Here is a 25019-nt window from a genome sequence, read left to right on the forward strand (position 1 = left end):
GATCGTCGGTTCGAATCCTACTGAAAGAAGTCTGATGAGGAAATGTGGTGATTTCCGAAATAGCTATCACTTCTACCATTTTTTCAAATTATTGTTGCTTTTCCACAATAAGTTTTCATTAAAAAACGGCCTCAAGTTCAATGAAAATTGTTGAATATTAAGCAAATATAACAATAAATACCCACAGCCGGTTTCGCCAGCAATTTAAACGGAAAATTATTTTTAATTCTGTCAATTTCCATATAAAATTAAAAAAATGTAAATCATTTTTCACTAAATTGCTTTCGTGAAATTGGCTGTTAGTAAATAAATAAATATGGATAATTCCATGCAAAATTTTCACCTCAATATTTTTTTTACATTGTTTATCGGAAAAAGAACACTTATTTTTTATTCCATCATAATATTCGGAAATCTAGAAAAAAAATTAAGTAATCAAAACGAGCGTTAGTAACTTATAAACTATATAAATAGTTGTGAAACTTTATGGAGTACACTGTAAAAATTTTAGAATGGAGAGACCAAAACCGTAGAAGGTACGAATTTTTACATGCCTGCGTATGTACATAAAGTTTCAGCGCGTAGGCATGCGCTGCCAGTGCTAGCTTCTTTTGACTAATTTGGTGTATCTCAAATTAGATTGGCATTTAAATTCCGTTACTACAAAATTCTGGTTTTCAAAAATCTGCTTACTCAAAATTCTTCTTTTCAAAATTCTGTATTAAAATATAATGTAAACAATGTTGAAGAAGGCATGTCATTACTTTAATAGAGAATTTTGTAATTTCGTATTTTTAATTAGTTTGACAAAACATTTATTACTGGAAATAATTATAACGCGACATATTCTCCTGAGTTTTGTTTAGTGCATGACAGCATGCATCGGAAACATAAACCTTTTCTAGAACGCAAAACAGTAGCGAAGGGTGGCATCAACGGCTAAGAGAAGTTGTTGGAGGAAGCAATTTTCAGTTTTATAATCTTGTGTTGAATTTACAAGAACTTGTTTTTGCGAAAACTCGAAATTTCCAGAAAAGAAATGAAGATAAAGTAAGAAAGAAAGAACAAGTAATTAAAAAAGTAAACAGCTTATAGGAACTATTAACAAGTAATTTTTAGCAAAAAAAAAACCGACTTCAACTCTCATATAAAAAAAAAATTAAAAATATATATATCATGATCCGCTGATCGGATCTTAACCAGATTAGTATGGGACCACCTCTGAGACACTACCTTTCCGATGCAAAAAGAATTATCGAAATCGGTTGACGTGGTCCAAAGTTATGCGGTAACATACATAAAAAAAAAAAAAAAAAAAAAAATATTCCGACGAACTGATAACCTCCTCCTTTTTTGGAAGTCGGTTAAAAAAAGAAATGACACAAGTCACACGGTTTTTTTGAAGAGAAATGCAAAAAAATTGTGCTTACTTGTATTGTAATTGTAATTACTTAAACAAAATATTGTGTTTAGGCCTCCAGCCTAAATATATTGCACGACCCTAATGTGCAGTAACATGCGCCGTACATGTACATACGTACACATGCAAACTCACGCAAATACATATGTACCCCGCCACTTAATAACTGTGTTGAGGGGAAATTCAACCTAAGTATATGGTTCGGCGGGTACAACGGAGTTTGAAATTATATTTAAAATAACTTATCCGAGAACTATCAACCGCTTCATCAGCTACCACGCCACACTGAGGTAAGAGCATCAATTACGCTTTATAACGTTGTAGCCAAGCATTTAAATACCAAATAAAGATCAAGGACCACTTATTAGTTATTAATATTTCGAAACCTTGTTTTTTTCTTTCCATAATAATTTACGGCGAGCGCTCCAATCCATGTGACATGTCTCCACAGTAAAAGCAACAACGAGCGCCTACAATACAGTCCACACTACCTCTGGAATTGAGATACCCAAACCAACTTTAAGTTGCCACAGTTACAGAGTCAAAACAATTAGCCACTAAGCACTTGTCTCACAGTTCCTGCCTTTCAATTGCCACAAACCATCAGCACTTGATTTACATACATATACGGCACTTACTTCTACTCAACCGCTACGCAGCTTATGACAACAAAGGTACGTGGTTGAATTTCTTGCACTTATTTATGTGTCACCAAAGTGTTGAAGTTTTGTATAAAAGATTTTATCGCGAGTGATCTTTCACAAAACAAAGAACAAAAAAAGCTCCGAGTTGAATATTCAAGTTCAAAAACAACTTTTCACTTTTGTAAGTGCATCGGCCATCACATACGTGTATAAGCGCGGTTCTTAACACAGTGTTGTTCACAGTATACCAGTAGAAAAGGTTTTTGTTTTTGTAGCTGTTTCGTGGTGAAAGTCCTTTATGGGGCCAAATTTCCCCACAAGAAATTGAACGCATGGTTGCTTTTGCATGCCAAAAGAACGAATATTAGAAAACATTGAAAAAAAGTCTGAGATAATACAATTATATTCTACTAAAAGTAAACACGATAGTGTGCGCTAATTAGATAATGTGATAATCATGTTTAAAAACTCTTTGCAACTCTTATTTTTCAGAAAATAATATTGCGGATCAGATTGCTCTGAGCGCTTGTGTTGGTTACCAAGAAAATGCAGCCCTGTTGGTTTTTATTTCTGTATCGCTTCGCGGCGAGTTTCTATTTCTTGGTAATTTGGTTTGTGAAATGGTAAACAAATTATTTAAATTTATTGGTTTGATGGTTTAATATTTGATTAATGCAATTTTCTTTCTTTACAGACTATTAATTACAAGCACAGCATCATCAACGGTGATTGCAAGGAGAACTACTGCAATCTCTGCGATTTTTTCTCTTGGTAAATGCGTTCTGGTCGTAACCGAGGGTGGTCTCCCAAATCAGCCGGGAATAAGGATAGTCATTTTTAATCTTATATCTTTGTTCTTCGACATTATAGGACATGTCATCATTGCAGGCTATTGTTGCAGAACAAAATGCCGCAACCACTGCTGTGGTAAATATGTACCAGCAGTACTGCCCACCGCCGTCGGTGCAATGATTTCGATAGCTGAACAAACGCCATCTCCTAGGCATTCCCACAGCTTGCCGACACCAGCTATTATATCACGTGTGAATGCAACTGCGGCTAAATTTGGTTATTAACAGTGCAACAGTGCCATGTCATTGGCAAAAACACTAAGGGCTGCTGGCACATAGAGGTTGTAAAGTTTTTAGAATCGATGAACTTACTCGAAGAAGACGATGGCCGCAAACATATGATGAAACATCTTCTGGCATGCCTTTGACAATCGTTAAGTCATACGGAGGCTTCACATACGATATTTCACACATGGCTGGAATTTGTTAGCGGACAGAGCACACATTTACAAAATATTTATCGTTCTGCAGAACATGCATGCATATTCAATTCCGATTTTATGGGTCGATGACGGAGGACAACCGAACTTCAGTTGGTTGGCCAGTGGCTGAAATGGTATTACTGATGGCAACTAGCAACTGAAAGCTGGCAACTGAGTTGTTATATTCATGGGCGTCGCCAGGATCGAATTTAGAGGGGGAGGGCGCACGACATATAAAAAAATCCCAAAATTTTCATCTTTACACATACATGTTTCTGGCACGCGGGGGACGATATGTACTTGCCAATTTGTTTTACAAAAATTATTTAAAAATCCGACGTCTCGGTTGCTCGGCAAACCGGTTAATCGTTTCTGCAATTATTTCACATTGATTCTCTAAAAAAAATTTTCGATGTATTCTTAAAATGCATAAACCTAAAGGTAAATTTTATAGGAAATTAAACTAACAATTTATTAAAACTAGTAGTAACCTCGAAATACGGGTGAGTACTTAGCTCAAATTTTATTTAAAGAACTTCGTGAAAGACAACAATTAATCTTGTATTGCTGGACACCTGATAACCCAGGATAATTTTTAAGTTCTTAAAAGACATTACTCTACTCTAAGCTTCGTGCAGTGGGCCATGAGAAAACCGTCATCTATAAGGTATAGTCCAACCGTTCACAATATCTAGTATTATTCTTAATCTGAAACGCAATAATCATTGAAAATTGGCGCCGTTTATGGTGAAAAGTATTTAATATCACACTTTCAAACTAAAGCTTTCTTAACCCTAGAAGCCTAATCTATTTGGGAGTAACGTAAAGCCTTAACATTCGCCGTAGAGGCTTATGTACTTAAAAGATAACTTGTGGGCTAAAATATACTTAGTCCTGCCTTATTTTTTAAAGAATATTGAAGTTGTGAGTTTGACTAATAATAAAACATAGTTTTATTAATAAAAACTATAACCACATTTATTTAAAACAACAAAATAAAAAGTAAATTTTGTGTTAAAATTAAAAAAAGACCCATTCCATATACGCCTCGCAGATGTAGATTATACTTTTAGGGTTAACCCTTTCAGTACAAAAATTCGACCACTGGTTATAAACAATTTTAAATATGTGTACCGGCTAATTTTGGATCGCTCATTTTAAAAATCACATACAAAAATGTGTAAAGCTTTGAGGTTTGCGGTCATTCAGGGTCCTTTTTAATGGTCAGTGATATCCTAGGTGTTTAAAAAAGAAAGGGATCTCAGCTATTTTTATTTTTTGCTTTCGTGAAATATATTTCAAAACTATGAATAATACCTAATAACTTTTCCGAATATTTTCCGAAATTATATTACTCACTATCGACTTTTCTACCGCTTTTTACTTTTTTTGGCAAACACGGTCAACTGCAACTGCAGCTTGCACTTTAGTTTGATATATAGCTCAATTCTGTGGCTGCTACAGATCGGCCTAACTAAGTCGTATGACTGACGATTGGTACATTTGTACAGATTTGTACATTTTTGGCAGTTACAGAGTAGTGTTGTTTGTAAATTCTTTTATTGAGCTGAACACAAATTTCTAAAGAACACCACTCTGTGACTGCCAAAATATACAAATCTGTACAAATGTACTAATTGTGTGACACTGTCTTTAGCCCCGTACCACATCCGACAGCTTCAAAATCAAAAAGGAAAAGGAAGGACAATATTAGCCTGTTCCCGCATTCCATGATTTAGTGAGAAATTGTTCGCAAAATATATGATAAATGTGTGAAAGGAAACGAATTCGGACTATTTCGGACTAAATCCTGGAGTACGGGAACAGTCTAGTTGTCTGTAGCTAACAGTGATGCCATATGCAGATTAAAGTTCAATGGAAGTAAACAAACTTAATGTGTGGCCACAAAATCATACAAGTTTTAAAATGGGAAGAGTTACCCTCGACTTGTGAATTACAATGTATCACAATTTATACAAAAAAAAAATAACTAAAACCGAGATTTCTCTGCTTTTCGCATCGAAAGAGTTAAAAGAAGATAAGGCACTGGAAATGCAACATAAAGCTTTGCCATTGCTTAAATTCCGGCAACAAGTACCAGATTTAAAATATCCGCTGTTTAAAACAGCTGCGTGCCGTATATTTTCAATTTTTGGTACAACGTATAACTGTGAGTCTTTGTACTCTACAATGATATTCGTAAAGTAAAAATACCGTTCACAATTAGTTGCTTTCGCGTACCTGTTAATTATTGATATATAATAAAAATTATCAGCTTTTTGTGTTCGAGTACGCAAAAATATTTGCAAAGTAGGGAAATTGAGAGAGCAAAATGACATTTCATTTGAGGGAAATCTGCTAGTTTCTGCTGGAAAAATTTTTGCCAACAGCAATTTGCCAACAAGAAAACAGCAGACCAAAAACAGCTGGTTGGAATTTACGCAAATCCCAAAATTGAATTTGATGGTTTGGAAGTTAAAATAGTAAAATGCGACTAATTAAACTTATAAGAAGTAAGTCTAGTCAATGAACTGTGTCAGGATAAGACTTCGGAATTTGTTTTCTTACGTTTTCAATTTTATGCTTTTGAATGTAAACAAAATTTCTATCAGCTGTTCGTCTAACTTGCAAGTTTCTGTAAGCTTTCTGTTCGCGAACTATTTTGGATATTTTGCTCTTGTGAGATAACAGATGACATTTCGCCGGAATTTCGCTGTTGGACATTTTTTACTGGAGATTTTAAAAGAGCGTACCTATTGACTATCCAACATATAACATAATTGTTACGAACGGCTTTAACTAACCTAAAACCAGATTTTGAAAATCTCGGCAAAGGGATCTTACAATGGAATAATAATAAAATTAATGTTTTTCATTTCTAATAATCATTTTATTTAAAAATAAATTTTTTGTTTCTCTTGTTCTTTTTTTGTGGCTCTTTTTAGCATTTAGAACTTAAATGTGCCTCTTTTCGGCCTCGGCCTTGCCCACCCCTGCTATATACATTTTCATACAAGGCAGGCTTAAACAGTATTAAAAATATGCTGCAGAAACACAACAGTTGGGTGGNGTAATGGAATAATAATAAAATTAATGTTTTTCATTTCTAATAATCATTTTATTTAAAAATAAATTTTTTGTTTCTCTTGTTCTTTTTTTGTGGCTCTTTTTAGCATTTAGAACTTAAATGTGCCTCTTTTCGGCCTCGGCCTTGCCCACCCCTGCTATATACATTTTCATACAAGGCAGGCTTAAACAGTATTAAAAATATGCTGCAGAAACACAACAGTTGGGTGGCCACTGGCTGAAATGGTTTTACAGATGGCAACTGANTTTAAAAATAAATTTTTTGTTTCTCTTGTTCTTTTTTTGTGGCTCTTTTTAGCATTTAGAACTTAAATGTGCCTCTTTTCGGCCTCGGCCTTGCCCACCCCTGCTATATACATTTTCATACAAGGCAGGCTTAAACAGTATTAAAAATATGCTGCAGAAACACAACAGTTGGGTGGCCACTGGCTGAAATGGTTTTACAGATGGCAACTGCAAGCTGGCAACTGAGTTGCTATATTGGCAACTGAGTTGCTATATTGGCAACTGAGTTGCTATATTGTCAACTGAGTTGCTATATTGGCAACTGAGTTGCTATATTGGCAACTGCATTTTTGTGGTCGCTGCGGTAATAATCGAAGATTGTATACCTACATTGAAGGTAAACTTCAAAGTCTGCCCCTACGTAGCGACGCCCATGGCTATATTGGCAACTGCATTTTTGTGGCTGCCGGGAAATTTTGATTGAGATACTTTATTTCTTTTTTAAATTTGTATCACCTTGAACTTAATGAAACTTAATTCATAATAAAAAACATTTTCATTTCAGTGGCGCTGTCCATCGACAACCCAACTGAGGTTCCGTTGCCATCCATAATCGATCCATAAGTCATAATCGCACGAACTAATCAAGGCTATCACAGCATTCCTTCGTTAGCAACGAGTGTTGGTGGACGTGTTTCGGCGCATAATATTAAATACTTTGCTTTTTGGCGCAACGGCACATGTGTATGTGCTTTGTAAAATCACCATTTTGATTTAAGTGGATAAGAAAAAACCTAAAAACTATAGCCTTTTTCAAGGCTGACGCTTTTAAGTACAGACGGTGCTTCGCTTTTGGCGTCACAGCGTACTTTTGTGGACAAATCTGTGAAAAATTTTTAATTCACCGGAATTGTGTGGGAGCACCCAAGGTTCAGGTGAGTGATTGTGACTTTAGTGTGGGGTTGCGAAATCTCTTGTGCTTTTGTTTTAACTTTTTTGACTTAATAAAAATCAAGCCTGCCCTCTACGGCAGGAAAAAAACACAAAGCCGCTATGGCGTCCTCACTATCGAGGACGTCATCGGCAGATGACTTCGAAGCTTTCGCGAGCAACAATTTAGTTAGAGGCAAGCGCCTAAAAAAAGAAAAAGAAATTAGAATAGCAAAAATGCTAAAGGCTCATGACATGGCAAGAACTAGTCTTGACATGGGTGTAACCGGTAAGGGAAAAAACGTGGAGGAACCAAGTGAAAATGAAATGAGTATAGATATACAAGAAGGTAACGGGACAACGACGAGTACCGATAGCCCGCTTTTGGCTACGGATAACGGACAGCAAGCAGGTACAGTGACTGCAAAAGATGCTCACTCAAACTCAAATTCAGACATTACTTTGTATCCCCACAATTTTTCCGGCGTTTACATTGTCTTAGTTGACTCATCCCAATGTAACGACATGATAACCGATAGAATCACAAACGGTCTTACACTTTTTAACAAAATTAAAAATTTTAGAATTAAAGATATTGACCTGATTTTTGCTATTGGCAAAAGTCTATATAAGGTTACCTTTAAAAACGCGGCTGCAGCCAACAATTTCGTCCTCAATGATAAAATAAAATCTATTGGTCTCAGAGCTTTTGTACCTAAAACGGCAGTAGAAACATACGGTGTAGTGAGGGGCATTCCGACATGGTGTGAGGAAGCGGAGATCAAGGCCGATGCCATCTCTAGCGTACCTATTACCACAGTCAGGCGCTTCACGCGTAGAAACCAGGATAACGAATCCTTTACTCCCACAACCACTGTCAAAATTGGATTCTCCGGAAAAGAAATACCTGAGTTCATTATACTCAATTATACCAAACTTTACGTGGATTTCTACGTCCCACCCCTAAGGCAGTGCTTAAACTGCGGTAGGCTAGGACATACTCAGTTTTCCTGCAAGTCAAAAAAACGTTGCATCAAATGTGGCCTTGTTACCTGTGATATTAACTCATGTGATAAAAAATGCATTCTATGCGGCAGCTTAGAGCATGTTTCTACTGACAAGCTCACCTGCTCGGCATGGGAAAGAGAACGTTCAATCAACCACATAAGAACAGTTAAAAAACTGTCCAGGCGTGAAACAATAAAAACCTATTTCTCCGAGAGCCAAAACCGGTTTGACTTACTCGCTACTGAGGACTTAGATTTCCCGAAGATTTCTGAAAAGGAAGAGAATCTTAAAAATAGGGATTCGAATGTTAACAAAAAACTTACACGAGCAAAATACAGTACAATTGTACGAAAAACAATGCAAACTATCAAGGCACCAGCAGAACAAGCAGCCAGTAGGGAAAACAGGGTTAGAGCACCCAGAGAGTCTGTTCTTAATAAACCAGAATACCTTAAAGGGAAAGTTACTGAAATGGAAAAGCTTATCACTGAATTATTCAAAATCATTCAGAAGGCCTGTGCTGGTGAGCACTTTGGCGATGTTCTAGGGGAGGTACAAAACGTTAAGCAAAAATTTGATGAGGTTATGATCCAGGAAGATTTACATGCGATAAACAGGGGAACTAATCCCCTGGCCCATGCATAAAGTAATGAAGATATTGCAATACAACTGCCAGTCCTTAAAATCCAATATAAACACCATAGAGTACTATTTAAACCATTACGATTACGATCTTGTATGTCTAAGCGAAATTTTCACTTGTAACGAACCACAACATAGGAATATTATAAATTATAATATAATAGAGAAAAATAGAGTTGATGGCTATGGCGGCGTCGCCATAGCTCTGAAAAAACAAATTAAATTTCACAAAATTAACTACATAACTGATGCTGATGTCTTAATTATTAAGACTAAAAATCTAAAGCCAAATCTTGTAATTTATGCGGTTTACTTTCCCCCAAGCGTACTCACTAATGACTTCAAAAACGAAATAACCAGGCTCCTTTCATTTTTAGAACACCAAGAAAATGTCCTACTACTCGGCGACTTTAATGCCAGGGCGAGAGTGTGGGGTGACCAAACTCAATCCTGTAGAGGCAACAATCTGTACAGAATAACATCTGAATACAATTGTTGGCACTTGAATGATGGCTCAATTACTTTTAAAAATGAAACCTTGTCTCCCAATGGGTCAGTGCTTGACCTGTCATTCACAAATAGCTCGATCCCTTTTGAGTGGAAGACTGACCCCACTCGGTTGGGTGGAAGTCATCATTTCCCTATCTCTATAGAAACCACTATGGTCACCCACGAAGGACATAGGTTCCTGGCTCAAAAAAAACTACTTGATAGTTTACAGAAAACCATTCTTGAACCAAATTTTTACGACATACACTCGCAACTCCAAACTGAAATTGAAGCAGCCACATACACTCTCAGCCCAAATAGAAGTCCAAAAGCCTGGTGGACTGACGAGCTTGACAAAGCCTTCCGCTTTCTCAAAGCAGCATACAAAAAATGCAAATTATCACCCTCACCGCAAAACTTTCTGGATTTAACTGAAATCAAGAAAAAGTGGAAAAACCAAGTAAAAGAAGCAAAAAAGAAAAATTTTGAAAATAAAATAAGCGAACTAAATGAGGCCCCCACTACAAAGAATGCTTGGAAATTTGTAAAAGCTCTAAGGGGCGATTACAAAGGTTCCAATAACTCACCTTGGTCAAGTGACAACAACAAAGACTTTCTAAATTTATTAAAAAATCAAGTACCTGTTCGAAATACCCCTTTACCAATCAACGAAGAACTTATCCCTGCAAATAGACTAGCGATAACTTTTGACGAATTATACCAAGTATTACACTCTAAAAATAGAAGCTCAGCCGGTGGCGTCGATCAAGTCACATATAAAATGCTAAAAGCTCTACCTGATGAATCTCTCAATAATGTGCGAACTGCTCTAAACGATGTTTTTCTAACCAACCAAATTCCTGATAAGTGGCGTGTGATAAAAATAGTACCAATCCCCAAAAAGGACAAAGATCTAAATGACTACTCTAACTTCAGGCCCATTGCCTTAATTTCTGTATTTTTAAAATCCATTAACCTATGTATCAAAGATAGAATTTCCAACTTTCTTGAAGACAACAACACGTTACCTAAACACTCTTTTGCATATAGGAAGCACAGGTCAGCCACCATATGCGTCAACTATATTTTACATGAAGCTGCAGCTCTTAAAAAACAGGGTCGTAAGGTCATTGTTTGTGCCTCTGACATCAGCAACGCGTATAACTGCGTTAACATTAGTAAACTAAAAGTAGTCATGACCCAAGCTGGCTTGCACAATGCTTATACGGAATGGATAATCAACTTCTTAGCTCATAGAAAGCTACAACTTGGCAAAGATTCTATCGAAATACACGATGGACTTCCACAAGGTAGTTGTCTCTCGCCTTGTCTCTTCAACTTATATACAAAAGATCTACATTCCATCCAGGATGGCAACACCAAATTGTACCAGTTTGCGGACGATTTCTTAATCATGTCGTTCCATAACAGCCTTGAGCAAGCCACTGCAAATTTGAAGCACAAACTAAATGACTTTGCGCAACTATGTTCGGATCTAAACCTCTCCTTCAATGCTGACAAAACCAAAGTTATGCATCTATGTAAGGGCAAACGTACATCTATCGAGATCCAATACCTAAATCAAGTTATTGAGCAGGTGCATTCTATTAAATTTCTAGGTAGGAACATCAGTTCATCACTTTCGGTCCAAGAACACTATACAGAAGTAATTAAAAAATCACAGAATAACTCTAATCTTTTTAAATGCCTTACCACAGTTAAGTCTGGACTACATCCACAAATCGCTCTGAACTACTATAAATCAGTGGTACGGAGCAAGATTGAATATTGTCGCACGTCCACTTCAAATTGCCCTAAAACCGTCAATAGGAAGATTCAAACCTACCAAAATAGTTTTCTAAGGAGAAGCCTCGGCCTCACCCCAGCAACCCCTATCCCCATAATTTACGCGATTGCAAACGAATTGCCACCGGCAGAAAGAGCTAAATGGCTAACAGCCAAAGAACTAGTCAACAATTTCATTGTTGACGAAGAGTTCAGTGAACATATGTACAACTCATCCAATGTGAATTCTAGTTATAGTGCGGTCTTTAATGAATTTAGGAATGTCTTTGATAACCTTTGCATTGTAAGAGAATCAGCCACCGCCCCTAATCTACATATTATCACCAGAACGCTAACTGGAAAAAAAACTAATGTAACTACTGACGAGATAAAATCGACTTACGCGGCGATGGTAAATGACTACAGAAACTCTAATTTCTGCATCTTTTTCACTGACGCTTCTGTAGGCCCTACGACCACTGGGTGTGGAGTCTACAACTACACTAACAAAGAAGAACATACTTTTAAAATCAATTTTAGTGCCTCATCTACCTATGGCGAAACCATAGCCATTCTCAACGCGCTTCAACTGGCCAGAGAATCAGACTATAATAAGATCGTAATTTTTACCGACAGCCTTATCGCCTGCAAATTACTGGCAAAAAACTACACTCAGAACTACTATATCTTTGAAATACACAAATTAATCCAAAATTCTGATTTTTTTAATGTTACCGTCATCTGGACGCCCAGTCATGTTGGCATTCCAGGCAATGAAAAGGCTGATTCTCTGGCAAAAACAGCCGTTAACTGTGATAATAATTTAAATGTGAAGTTTACCATAGATGAGGCTCTAAGAAACATCCGCAATCATATCCATAACCGATGGTATAACGATTTTATCAACTTCTCCCACACCAAACACAACCTATTCGCGCAAATTTTTACACAGAAGCCACAAAAGACTTGGTTCTACAAATTCAAACTAATTCCAAAAGGAATTAAAATTTTAAATAGAATACTAACCGGCTACACCCATGATAATGAATATCTGCATCGCATAAATGTAATAAGCTCCAATACTTGCAGCTGTGGCGCTACTGATAATTATGTACATCAGACGTTCCACTGCAGCTTACTTGCAAATGTTCGGGAGGGCTTCGAAGTCGTCCACAACTGCACAGATTTTACAGAGATTTTTCGCGGCTTAGACTATCGTAAAATCACTCAACTGGCGAATTTTCTGACAAAAGCTGAAGCTAAATTTTGAAGCATACATAGCTCCACAGGTGTCAATACCGTCCACCTCACTCAAAACCCTCCCCATCCCTAACACAACCCAACTGTCACACCAACAAACCCTGCTTTCGAAATTCCATCATACTTATATATACCGATCATACAAACGCAACGTCAACATCATCAAGTCTACTCCCACATAACCATCGTTATCATCTACTACGTTTGATTACCTGCCATTCAACCGCATAAACCAACTCACACTTTCGTCTTCACTGTGGAACCATCATTATTCAAACGATAACACATTCAATTGCAGAAATCTGCTACCGTTTTAAAGGACACATCTCCGACCAAATTGCAGTATACACACATTGTGCTTAGATGCACTCTCGTGTAACATTGCTACAGATCTATTAAAGCAGAGGGATAACCTGGCGTTGGGGAAACCTGCCAACCTACTCAAATCTCAAAAAAAAAAAAAAAGGCTATCACAGAATCCATCGTAGTTCGATTTTTCGTGAAATCTACGAAAATGCTATTCGAGTAGCTATTGAATTGATCGCCTTTTCGTAGATTTTATGAAAAATCGGACTACGATGGATTCCGTGATAGCCACCAATATGTATTCTCCTTTGACAAGATGTTGGAGAATCACGGCAACACAGCCGCTTTTCTATGCTTTTACGCGCATATGCTAAATTTATCGCACCTAGCTAAAGTGCTTGACAAAGCCTTCTTCAACATTATAACTTAAAGTAAAAAAGTTTAAGGCATGCAATAAAAGAATACAACAGAACCAAAAATATTCTCAAAACTATTATACATAAAAAATTGAACGAATAAAATTCANATTATAACTTAAAGTAAAAAAGTTTAAGGCATGCAATAAAAGAATACAACCGAATCACAAATTTTCTCAAAACTATTATACATAAAAAATGTAACGAATAAAACTCATAATTTAAAATAAAATAAAATATCGCGAATGTTTTTATATGTACATATTTACAAAATAAATCTTAAAGCACCCACAGTAAGCCTAAACCTATAAATGACTAATAAGAAAAATAATAAATAACAGAAATGTGAACAAGTATGTCGAGAAATCTCTAAATAGTAGCGAAACTGTATCTCAATAAATACAACCGACTTCAATGCGCATTCAGGTCGTTCTGGTTACGTAGACATGTAAATGAAATGTAAAGAAAATGAATACGTATTCTACAGAAAAAAAATCAAGATACATTTTTAAAGATTTTAAATAAAATAAATAAAGGAAAACTTGTTCGTGATATCACGACCAAGGTGTATCTATGATACAAAAATTTGAAGGTAAAACCGCTAGGAGGCAGCCTGAACATTTTTGAAGTTCGCTAACATAACAAAAATTTATTCAAATTTTCAATCTCACAAATACATTCTCATTTTCAGTCTCAAATAAAATAAAATTTCAATATTTTCATCTATTTGTATTTTGTTTTACTTTTATTTGGCATTTGTGTTGCTCTCAAAATTTCAATTATATAAAGTAGACAAACTTCAAAAAATAAATTATGGCCGACGAATTGAGCAAGCGATTTAGCCTTTAAATATTTGTATCATTGGTGTATTAAATAAAGTGTTATTGACAACTCAGTGCGGCTCTCTTTTCAGGTACTATTATGTCAAAAAATATAAACGATTCAACGATTCAATATTCATACACATTTTTTTCAATTCGACTTTATAGGATGGTTCTTCTGAGAGCAATGTCAAATTCAATCACACTTCGTTAAATACATTTTGATCTCTACCAAATAATATACATCCTCTGTAAATATTTTATGAAGTATTCCAAAATTCGCCCCGAGCGCGTTCACTATTGATCATTTGATTTAAATAGTTTGATCGGAGTTAATATATTCTTCAGTAATTAATCATATTATATTAAAACATATGCTTATGAGAAATTGTTTAGTCTTAATATGCATAGTTCGCTCGGTGTTCCAAAATACGCTCCGAGTGCGTTCACTATTGATCATTTGATTTAAATAATTGTTTGTCAAGCATTCAGTACTATAATTTGATCGTAGTTTATATATTCTTCAGTAATTGATCCCATTTTATTAAAATATAAACCTATAATAGGGTAGAAATTGTGAAATTATTTACCCGTTAAGGGTATAGTGTGCTAGAGATTGAAGAAAACTGCAACTACTCGTGAAAACATTCATTAAAAGCAATGTAGATGAAGGTAATAAATATTATTATTAAAATTTGATCCACATAAATAACATTTTACACCAGTTATTTGAAGTAAATCGGAATATATTTTTGCATATAACATAGTTTTCATTTAACTCATAAATTACATACTTCATCACAAATATTTTTAAGATCACTTCGAATTGTAAAAATAGCGCTAATTAGTTGTATTGAAGTATAAAATATTTTACTACGTTTATGTTTACTTATAAACCGCATAACAATATTTCTCTCGGGATTTAACCGATGTTAAAATTTTTCACCACGTTATTTTGCGGCGCAGCACCCTGAATGCGGCAAAACAGTTGCTCGCAACCCTTAAGTCCTTTATGGGGACCAAAATAACAGCCACAACAACAAAAACTTTTTCTACTGGTATACTGTGGTGTTGTTTGTGTGAAAAGCGATTTCACTTAGCGAAAAACAATTTGAGTTATATTTTAGTTTTGCAAAGCACGGATTCTTATATTTATCGGCTTAATAGTTTTCTCATTGCATTTTATTATTAAATTCACGCTTCCTAAAATTTTTTTGCAGAATTATATTGGCCTTTACACATTTCACTTGCATTGATTGGTTTTGCATATATATATGTACATACGTTTAAACGCGAAATCTCTTGTCTTAATTACCTCAATATTGGGCTTGTTTGGTGGTGCTGGTAGGCCAGTGTGACTACTTAAGTTTTCTTTTAATACATTAAATCTGCGATCAGATTTATATCGGTATTCACGAGGTATTTCGAATTATCTCTTAAATTCTAACAAAATCACATTTAAAATACACGCTCAAACATGGAAGCCTTCGTAAGATTAGCAGACTCTATAACTGAATTCGAATACGATTACCGCAGTACACCATTCGAAGAGCAAAATAAGCACACCCTTGCAATACAGCAAGAAGAGCTTAGGGCCATTTGGAAGAAAATAAAATCAGCCCATGAAGCCCTCTTAGATACAAATCTGTCAAAAGACGAGAGAGTATCCGTAAAGGGAAAACATAAAAATAGTTTCGCCTGATATATAAAGTGCATGGCTGCAATGGCTGCTGACGCAGAAAAGTTAGCGAAAACCAAAAGGAAATAGAAGATATATCTGTTCGGGAGCACAATATACATCTGCCTCCTTGCGACACAGATATCTTCAAAGAGGATTACATTTCATGGCCGTCATTCAAAGATATGTGTACGGCCATATACATTCTCAATAAGCGCCTTACCCCGGTTAAGAAGCTTTTCCACCTCAACCAGAAAACTGAAGGGGAGGCCAAGGAAAAGATGAGATGGTGTCCTTTAACCAATGATGGCGTTGAAATGGCCTGGAAAAGTTTAAGCGACAGATAAGAAAATAAACACATTCTGGTAAATATGCAATTGAAAATTTTGTTCAACCTCAACGCAGTAGAGATCGAATGCGGTAGCTCTATCAAGAAACTGCCATAATATTGACATTTCTAATTGGGATGAAATTCTAACGTAAATTTGTTCGATAAAACTACCAGAACATACACTAGCGCTATGCGAACAGACCATAGAGAATAAAACAGAAATTTCTAAATGGAAAGACATGGATAGGTTTTTATCCAACAGGTTTCAGACGCTTGAAAACATTTCTGGCCTAAAGAATATAAGCCGGAAAACATACGGCATTGCCCCAAATCACCTTTAAACCAACTAACAAAAAAGTTTATTATGTTAAGCACAATACCTACTGACTGAAGTGCTTATCAGCTGAACATACAGTGTCAAGATGCACTAGTCCATACAGTTGTGGCACGTGCCGTTTGAGGCATCACACGATGCTCCACATTCAAGCAGTTCAGCAAAAACCAACTGCTCATAGTGGACTTCCGAACCGCGAAGATGACATAGCTTCAACGTCAGAACAGGCTAGGTTGAGGCGCGAAACTGAAAGAGCAAATAATTCGCAGACTAACAATGTTACCTCCTGTCACGCAAATACAAATAAAGGAATGTTATTAGGAACTGCGCATGTCAGTATCCACTACAAAGGCGTTAGTTTTCCAACTAGAGCACTAACTGACTCTGGCTCTGAGTGCTCGTTGATCAAACGCAGAATCAAACTGTCATCAAGATGCTTCAATGCCCAGGTCTCGAATATCAACAATTCATCATCTGCGTAGGTCAAAGAACCGTGTTCTATTCATCTGCGGTCAACTATAGACCCATCAATTGTTTTAGAAACCACCGCTTTAGTTTTGCCTCAGTTTACAGGGGATCTTCCGACATGCCACGTTGGTGATATGACACGAAAGGCATTCCCAAACTTGGTTTTGGCAGATAAAATATTCTATGCCAACGAGCCAGTTGATCTCGTATTGGGCGGAGATATTTACCCACAAATAATTTTAAGCGGCATTCAAAAGAACGCGCTAAATACGCTTCTTGCCCAAGAGACCATATTCGGTTGGATTCTAACTGGTTGCGCGCAAACGCCGAAGCCAACAAAAAGAAAACGTTAATTTTTCAGCAAAGTCTCAGCATTTGCTACACACCAAACCAAGGATCTCAACGCGGAGATTCGGCATCTAGTAAACATACATAAGCGGAAGAAGTGGGAAGAGCATCTGAAGACCTGTAACTTCACCTCTGGTGTGAGTAAGCTTTGGTCAACCGTGAGGTCGTTGTCCAACCCGACGAAGCGCGACGACAGAGTCGAGATAGACTTTGGTGACCACGCTTCGTCGGACCCGGAGAGATGCGCGAGCTATTTTAGCCGGCAGTTCATTCTGCATCCTCCGGTGGATAAAGCCAAACGTCGAGTGACCAGAAGGCTGCAAAAAATGCCAAAACCTAGTGCGCCTCTAGTTTTCACCAGCGGTGAGGTAAGGGTAGCCATCGGGAAGGCGAAAGCTTCCAAAGCCATTGGACCCGACGGAATATGCATGTTGATGCTGAAAAATTTGGGTCCTGCGGGAGTAGCGTACCTAACGGAGGTCCTCAACCTGTCTATGGCCACTCTCGTCATTCCAGACATCTGGAAAATGGGGAGAGTGGTCCCACTGCTCAAACCGGGGAAACCAGCCAACAAAGGAGAGTCTTATCGCCCGATAACTCTCCTTTCCCCGGTAGCGAAGACACTCGAGGCCCTGCTGCTCCCGTACTTCACGAACCACCTGACCCCAGCGAAGCATCAACATGGGTTCCGTAAAGTGCATAGTACAACAACAGCACTTAACGCCATAAACACTCAGATAACTCGTGGCCTAAACCGAAACCGCCCCTGTGAGAGAACTATTCTAGTAGCGTTGGACCTGTCCAAGGCGTTCGACACTGTCAGTCATTCAACGCTACTAGAAGATATAGAGGCCTCCTCACTCCCACAGGGACTCAAACGGTGGTCGGCGAATTACCTGAGTGGTCGACACTCGTCAGTAATCTTCAGAGACAAAACCAGCAAGCCACGTAAAATTAAACAGGGGGTACCACAGGGTGGTGTCCTGTCCCCGCTACTGTTTAATTATTACATATCAAAGCTTCCTCAGCCACCAGAGGGTGTTAATATAGTCTCATATGCTGACGATTGTTCGATCATGGCGTCTGGGAATGGAATTGATGACTTGTGCTCAAAAGTAAACGGTTACCTCTCCGAACTTTCTCGCTTCTTCACTGCAAGGAGCCTTGCCCTATCCCCTGCGAAATCCTCGGCAACCCTTTTCACCACCTGGACGAAGGAGGTCAGACTGCAACTGGGTATTCACGTCGATGGCGTAACAATACCGACGGTGAATAACCCGAAAATCCTCGGAGTTACCTTCGACAGTCTGCTCTCCTTCTCAGCGCATACAACCGCAATTGTCAACAAAGTACAGAGCCGCAACAATGTCCTCAAGTCGCTGGCCGGCAGCACTTGGGGCAAAGATAAAGAAACGTTGTTGGCAACATACAAGGCGATTGGCCGGCCGGTTCTAAACTATGCAGCGCCCGTATGGTCGCCGGGGACTAGCAGGACGCAGTGGATGAAGCTACATACCTGCCAAAACACGGCATTACGAACTGCGACAGGATGCCTCCTGATGACGCCCCAACACCACCTACATGACGAGGCCCAGATGCTCCCAGTAAAGGAGCATAACATAATGCTCTGCAAGCAGTTCCTTGCTGGGAGCCACAGACGTGGCCATCCCAGCGGACAGCTGCTCGCGGAAGAGCCCTCGCCACGGCACGTCAGGAGGCATCTTTACGAACTGACGGACGAAGTCCAGAGGTTTATCAAATCCGGCATGTGGAGAGTCGCCACATGACTCCCGGCACCTCTTCACATGCCCTGAGAACCCCACTCAGCTAACGCCCCTGTCCCTATGGACAGCCCCTGTGGAAGTAGCACATTTCCTGGGCCTCCCCCTAGCTGAAATTGACGACAACGTTTATGGATGAACCGCCCCGATGTGGCCACCCAATCAGACAGCTGCTTGCAGAGGAGCCCTCGCCTAGGCACGTCAGGAGGCATCTATACGAACTGACGGACGAAGTCCAGAGGTTCATTAAGCAGCCTCTGGACCCGTCAGCATACCGACAGGCCCTGAACGGCATTCACAAGGACTCAGTCTCGAGTAATGTAGACTCTAGACCTGTGAATGCCGTTCTAGGCACACAAACTTCGGACATTGACGCGACGGAGCTCCATCTGCCTCGGGAGACAAGAACAACAATAGCCCAACTTCGCTCTGGCTACTGCAGCTAGGGATGTTCCGATATAAGTAAATACGAGTATGTACTCGATACTTTAGTTTCAATACCAACTACTTTTTTTACTTGAATCGTTTCATCGATACCTACTTAGTATCGAAATAAAAGTACTTGTATCGAATCGATTTGAGGAAGTGCCATATCTTTCGGTCATATATTTTCTATGGAAAATAATTGCTTCGCTTTTATGAAAAATAATTGATCTAAGCAATGGCACCGCCAAAATCTAAAGAGGGGATATATTTTTACAAAGTTCAAGCAATGCCTTGTAGCCGTAACGTTTTGTGGGAACCTTTCAAAGGTTTAATTTTTTGTCTAAGTAATCGTATTACTTCTAATGTTACTAATGATCAAATAAACATATCGATACCTCAACTGAAAATATATTGAAAATATTTGAGATAGGGCGCTTTGAATCGGCAGCTGATATATGGCGTTTTTGTACCGAGTTCTGAAAGAGGGTGGCCTTGAAGTTTTCTGATATAAGGCGTTTTTCAATCAAATTCTGGAATAGGGTGCTTTTGAAAAGTTTTCTCAGATAGGGCGCTTTCAGTCTGGCTGCCGAGATAGGTCGATCTACCACTCAGGTGTCGCAAAAGGTATGTCACAGATAACGCCTGAAAATTACTTTCGCTTTGTTGCATATAAAAGGATGAAAAGTTATCGATATAAGTAGGTATCGATACATTCGGTTCACTCATATAAGTAGTAACGAAATAGGGATTTGAGTAAACTCATTCGAGTAGGTATCGATACTTTGATGGTATCGGAACGTCCCTAACTGCAGCAGGTTAAACTCATACCTGAATAGACTAAATGCGGATCTGCCAAATGAGTGTCCGGCATGCGGAGAGACTCCTCACGAATCGAAACATCTCTTCGCATGGCCGGAAAACCCGACAACCCTAACGGCGTTGTCCCTGTGGACCGACCCTGTAGAGGATGCACGCTTCTTAGGGCTGCCGTTAGTGGAACTCGACGACAACGACTGAGATATCAACCGATCTGGGCGGGTTTGTTGTAGCCGCTACAACAACAACGCTAACTATCGCCAAACAGGGCCGCTGTAACCGTCACCACCAATCAGGGCCCGCTGCTACTGTCATCACCACTGGGGCCGCCACAATTATCGTCGCCCCAGGCCGCCGTTATTACCCGTCTCGAGTACGAAAATCTCTACTGCGAACGTCAACCATCGCCTTCCAGGACCGCTGTCACCGTCGTAGTTAAAAATGGCCGCATTCGCCCTCGCCACAATCAGGGCCGCATACAACACCACTGCGGGAGGTCACTGCCGCCCTCATCATTATATGGGCCAGCCAACGTCACCGCTGAGGCCGCCACTGCGAGGGAACTGCAGGCTGCCGTCGCAGTCATCGCAATCGCCATAACAACCACCGCGACTGCTCTCATTGCCACGCTCTTCGCTACGACTGACGCGGACCACTGCCAACTTGCTGTCACCAGTAGCGCTCCCGTCGCCGTACAAATACCCGCCGAATAATCTCCGACACCGGCTGCCGACTCTCTCTTTATCTCCCTCTCTCCCCTGCACTACAAGTTGCCGGTATTCTAGTTAGCCGCGTGTGTGTGTGGGTGTGTTCGACTTAATACACAAATCATTGTGTTTTATTTGGTGGGGGTTAGTGGGACCTTCGCTGGACTCTGGAGCGGCTGAGCATACCTCAACCTTCGACAAAACCGACCTCATAAAGAGTTTGTGGAAGAATACTGGAACTTGGTATGTAGTTAGGTATATAAGATGTATCCATTGCTCATAGAAAAAATTACATCCTAAAAATTGCTTAATACATACCTCTGGGAGGATAGAAAATCTCTGGAAGTACATATTTTAAATATGTTTAGATTTATTTTATCAGTAGCGTACTTACAGAAAAGATTTCAGTTGATGGAAAAGGGAAAGCCGGCTTCGGCCATATAATCTGATGCTCTCATCATGCGTACATACCTCTTGAGGCATTTAGCCACAGTACTGAGAAGTGGTATTTTATCAAAACTAGGTTACTGAATTTGAGTTGGAAGTATTAGAACCCGCCGTGGCACCTGACAGAAGGTTACACGTTCGCGCGGCGCATCCCTGAACCCATTTTAACGTTAACTTAGAGGAATTGATATCTTTCGTGCAGACGAGATTTTATAATTTCATAGTTTTAAACGGCCTAAATACCTTAACTCGCTTAAAAATACAGAGCTATGACAAAATGGACACAGAAATAAACTATAACATCTTTAAATTATTTTTCAGATTTGTATAAAAACATGGGGTGAAACCCGCGGGCATAAGCTAGAAATGAGTAAACGGTTTTTTTTGTTAAATATTTGCATTGGTTTTACAGTTAATTTTTTTGTAATTTTTCATAAAAATAAGGTTCATGCTTTAACCAAAACTATATAAATCAACTTTTCAAACTTTATACAGAGCTTAGAAATATTTAATATTCATTAAAATTGCAGTATGCAGTTTGGTAGTCCATTAAAGTGCAAGTTCTAAGCGGCTGCAAAATCGCGTTGATTTTTAATATTTTTTTTTGCTGACGACTTTTACGGGCTTTTCATAAATCGAGTGTTAAGCATTGTTCACTCAAAATCGGTACGCATAAAATGGGTTATATCTTTTTAACAGGTTTTCAGAAAAAAATATTTGATATGTTAAAATAAAGAGAAAACATTCCGCTATAGATAGATATTAGCGAAAGTTTCATATTTTGCTTGGATAAACAAATAACAGACAATTTCTTTGATAATGATAAAATTTTTATGAACACCCGTTCTAGAGACTTGAGTAGTCAACTTGTTCCACTAAACTATCTTTAGTTTATGTTTTTTCATAGTTCGCGCATCTCTACTAATTTTTTTTTTAATAAATACCGTGTATTTTTCGATTTGACGTAAATAGGACATATTCGTAAATTGATGAGTTCCAGAACTTTATTCATATCTTTGGCTTGAAACCGATTTAAAGTTACCTGTGAATAATTAATTTTCATTAAAACCAACCAAAACTTTACTGAAGGGAACGGTAAATGATACAATGGCTTAACACTTTGTGCAAGTGCTCCTTCCAGCATATTTCTGGGATCATATGACCCATTGTGGAGTCTGATCGAGTTTTAATGAGACTGTTTCGATTCTCTCGTCATTTCATATCCCTTTAACAACTGTGTCAACTTATATAAATTTAGTTTTAAGAGGATATCACCCTGTTTATTTTTAGCTTAAAACTTTTAACGTGGGAGTTGACCGAAGTCAAGTTTTAAACATGTTTTTTAGTCATTACTAAAAAAATACCACATTTGGTGTGAATATTGGGGTAAAGTAAACGGGTGAGATTTTTGTTATAAAATTAATTTAATCTAACATAATTATATATATTATAACTCGATAAGGTTTAAGTTTTGCCATAGCTTCCATTCGCTGAACTGTGGATGATCGTTTTCCAATTCTCTCGCGCGATCTTCTGATAAGCCGTTTTTTTTTATAATTGAGGTAAAGAGCCTTATCCTTAAGCTGGTGCGAAAAGATTTTTTTTGATGATTAGCTTACTCTGTTAGTTTAAGCAGAAGGAATCCATTCATTGATTTTTTGAGGAAAATTAGAAGTTTTTGGTATATTTAATTTAAATTTAATTTTTGATCTCGAGAGTGTCGGATTTTCAACGAATTCGTTTAACGCTATTTTTTGAGCAGCCACTTCCAACGCGAATAAAACTGTCAAATTAAAAGCCAGTACTATGAAATTTCAACCTCATAATGGTATATCTATTGTCTAACGATCTGCATTGCAACTTTTTAATACATTCAAACAATTGCCGTACAGGAATTGCTGGAACGCGTACCGATTTTAAGTGAACAATGCTTTAATTCATAAAAACTGGATTTTTTTTTAATTTTATTTGCAAATGGTCTAGCGAATTTTCTTCCATAAGAAATTCATATTTGCATGGAAAAAGTGCAAAAAGCCGTCAACAAAAAAAAATTAATAGACTACCAAACTGCATATCTACTAAAAAAAATCTAAAAAAACAGATTAAAAAGTTGAAATTTTCACAGAACGTTAGTTAAAACAAATAAAACACCCCTATTATAGCGGAAGTATCGCTCTTTCATATGAGCCTAGTTAGGCAGGTGTAAGACAATTTTGAAAATAAACTCAAAAAATAAATGGCACCATGCTTATTATAATATAAAAAAAATTTAATTTGCTTCGAAAGCAACTCGAGAGAAATTACAAAGTTACTCAAACCTCAATTAATTTGTTGTATTAAATTGTAATTATTCAGGATCTGATTTTTCAGGACTATGATTAATGAAAAAATTAATTAACCGATTGATACCATATCCCTACTACAAATACAAAAAAATAAGCGCTTAATATTTGTGCTTACGTGATTAACGGCATTGAGAACAACATGAAGTTTCTGCCTTTGACCTTCTTCAGACTGTGTTACTTCGAGCACGTCAAGTTTTTTACCTGTAAGTTTCTCCCATAATTTGTGCAAAACCTGGAAAATTTCAATAACTCAGATTTCCAATTATATAATATATGTATGTATTAGGGTGCCCATCGAAAATGCTTCTTTTCGAGATTTCAAGACCCTACCCCCTATAATTTTATTCGTTTTTATGAGAAATATTATTGCCTATTTTTATAGATTTATTAACTTTAACTTTAAGACTTAAGACTTAAATACGTCCTAGAATTTATATGTGTGTATGTTTCGGAATTTCAGATTTGATTAGCAGTGTGGCTAAGGAATTCATCGATACTTATTAAAATTGATATATACAATCGCTCTTTAGCAAAAAAAGGGGGTTTTCAAGAAATTTTAGGAAAATGGGAGTGGCACCGCCCACTTATATCATATATGTGTATCTCAAAAACTACTTGACCGATCTCGACCAAATTTGGTACACATATTATTGAAATCGGACAAAAACCATGGGCTCCACTAACGTAACGGTAACTTCAAAAAACTCAAAGCTAGCTATATTTTAGGAGGAGTAGGTTTTGTCCGATTTTAAAAACATGCAATACAGTACTTAAGGAGGCTATGCACAATGTGTATACCAAATTTGGTTGAGATCGGTCGAGAAGTTTTTGAGATAAGCATATATCATATAAGTAAGCGGCGCCACCCCCATTTTCCTAAAATTTCTTAAAAAAACACTTTTTGCTAACCAACGACTACATATATCAATTTTGAATAAATATTGAGGAACTCCTAAGCCACACTGCTAAAAAAAATCTGAAATTCCGGTACATACACACATATAAATTGAAGGCCGTATTTACGAAAAGTCG

The 25019-nt window shown here is 37.7% G+C and overlaps 1 protein-coding gene and 1 long non-coding RNA gene across 3 annotated transcripts in view; one reads left to right on the forward strand and one right to left on the reverse strand.

Annotated features, from left to right (window-relative positions):
* Positions 1–25019, reverse strand: part of parvin (beta-parvin) — a 176200-nt gene that overhangs the window by 119118 nt on the left and 32063 nt on the right. For both annotated transcript variants that reach the window (XM_017612111.1, XM_017612110.1), the window contains exon 3: positions 24103–24219. In XM_017612111.1, coding sequence (XP_017467600.1) covers positions 24103–24219 — 117 coding nt within the window. The remainder of the gene's footprint in view (positions 1–24102; positions 24220–25019) is intronic.
* On the forward strand, positions 7508–13228 carry LOC108359993 (uncharacterized). The gene is made up of 2 exons (XR_001847028.1): positions 7508–7584; positions 12785–13228. It is a non-coding gene; the product is annotated as an uncharacterized LOC108359993 (long non-coding RNA).

Source organism: Rhagoletis zephyria, unplaced genomic scaffold (assembly GCF_001687245.7).
Source record: "Rhagoletis zephyria isolate East Lansing unplaced genomic scaffold, Rhagoletis_zephyria_1.1 Rzeph_scaffold_00502, whole genome shotgun sequence".
Lineage (NCBI taxonomy): Eukaryota > Metazoa > Arthropoda > Insecta > Diptera > Tephritidae > Rhagoletis > Rhagoletis zephyria.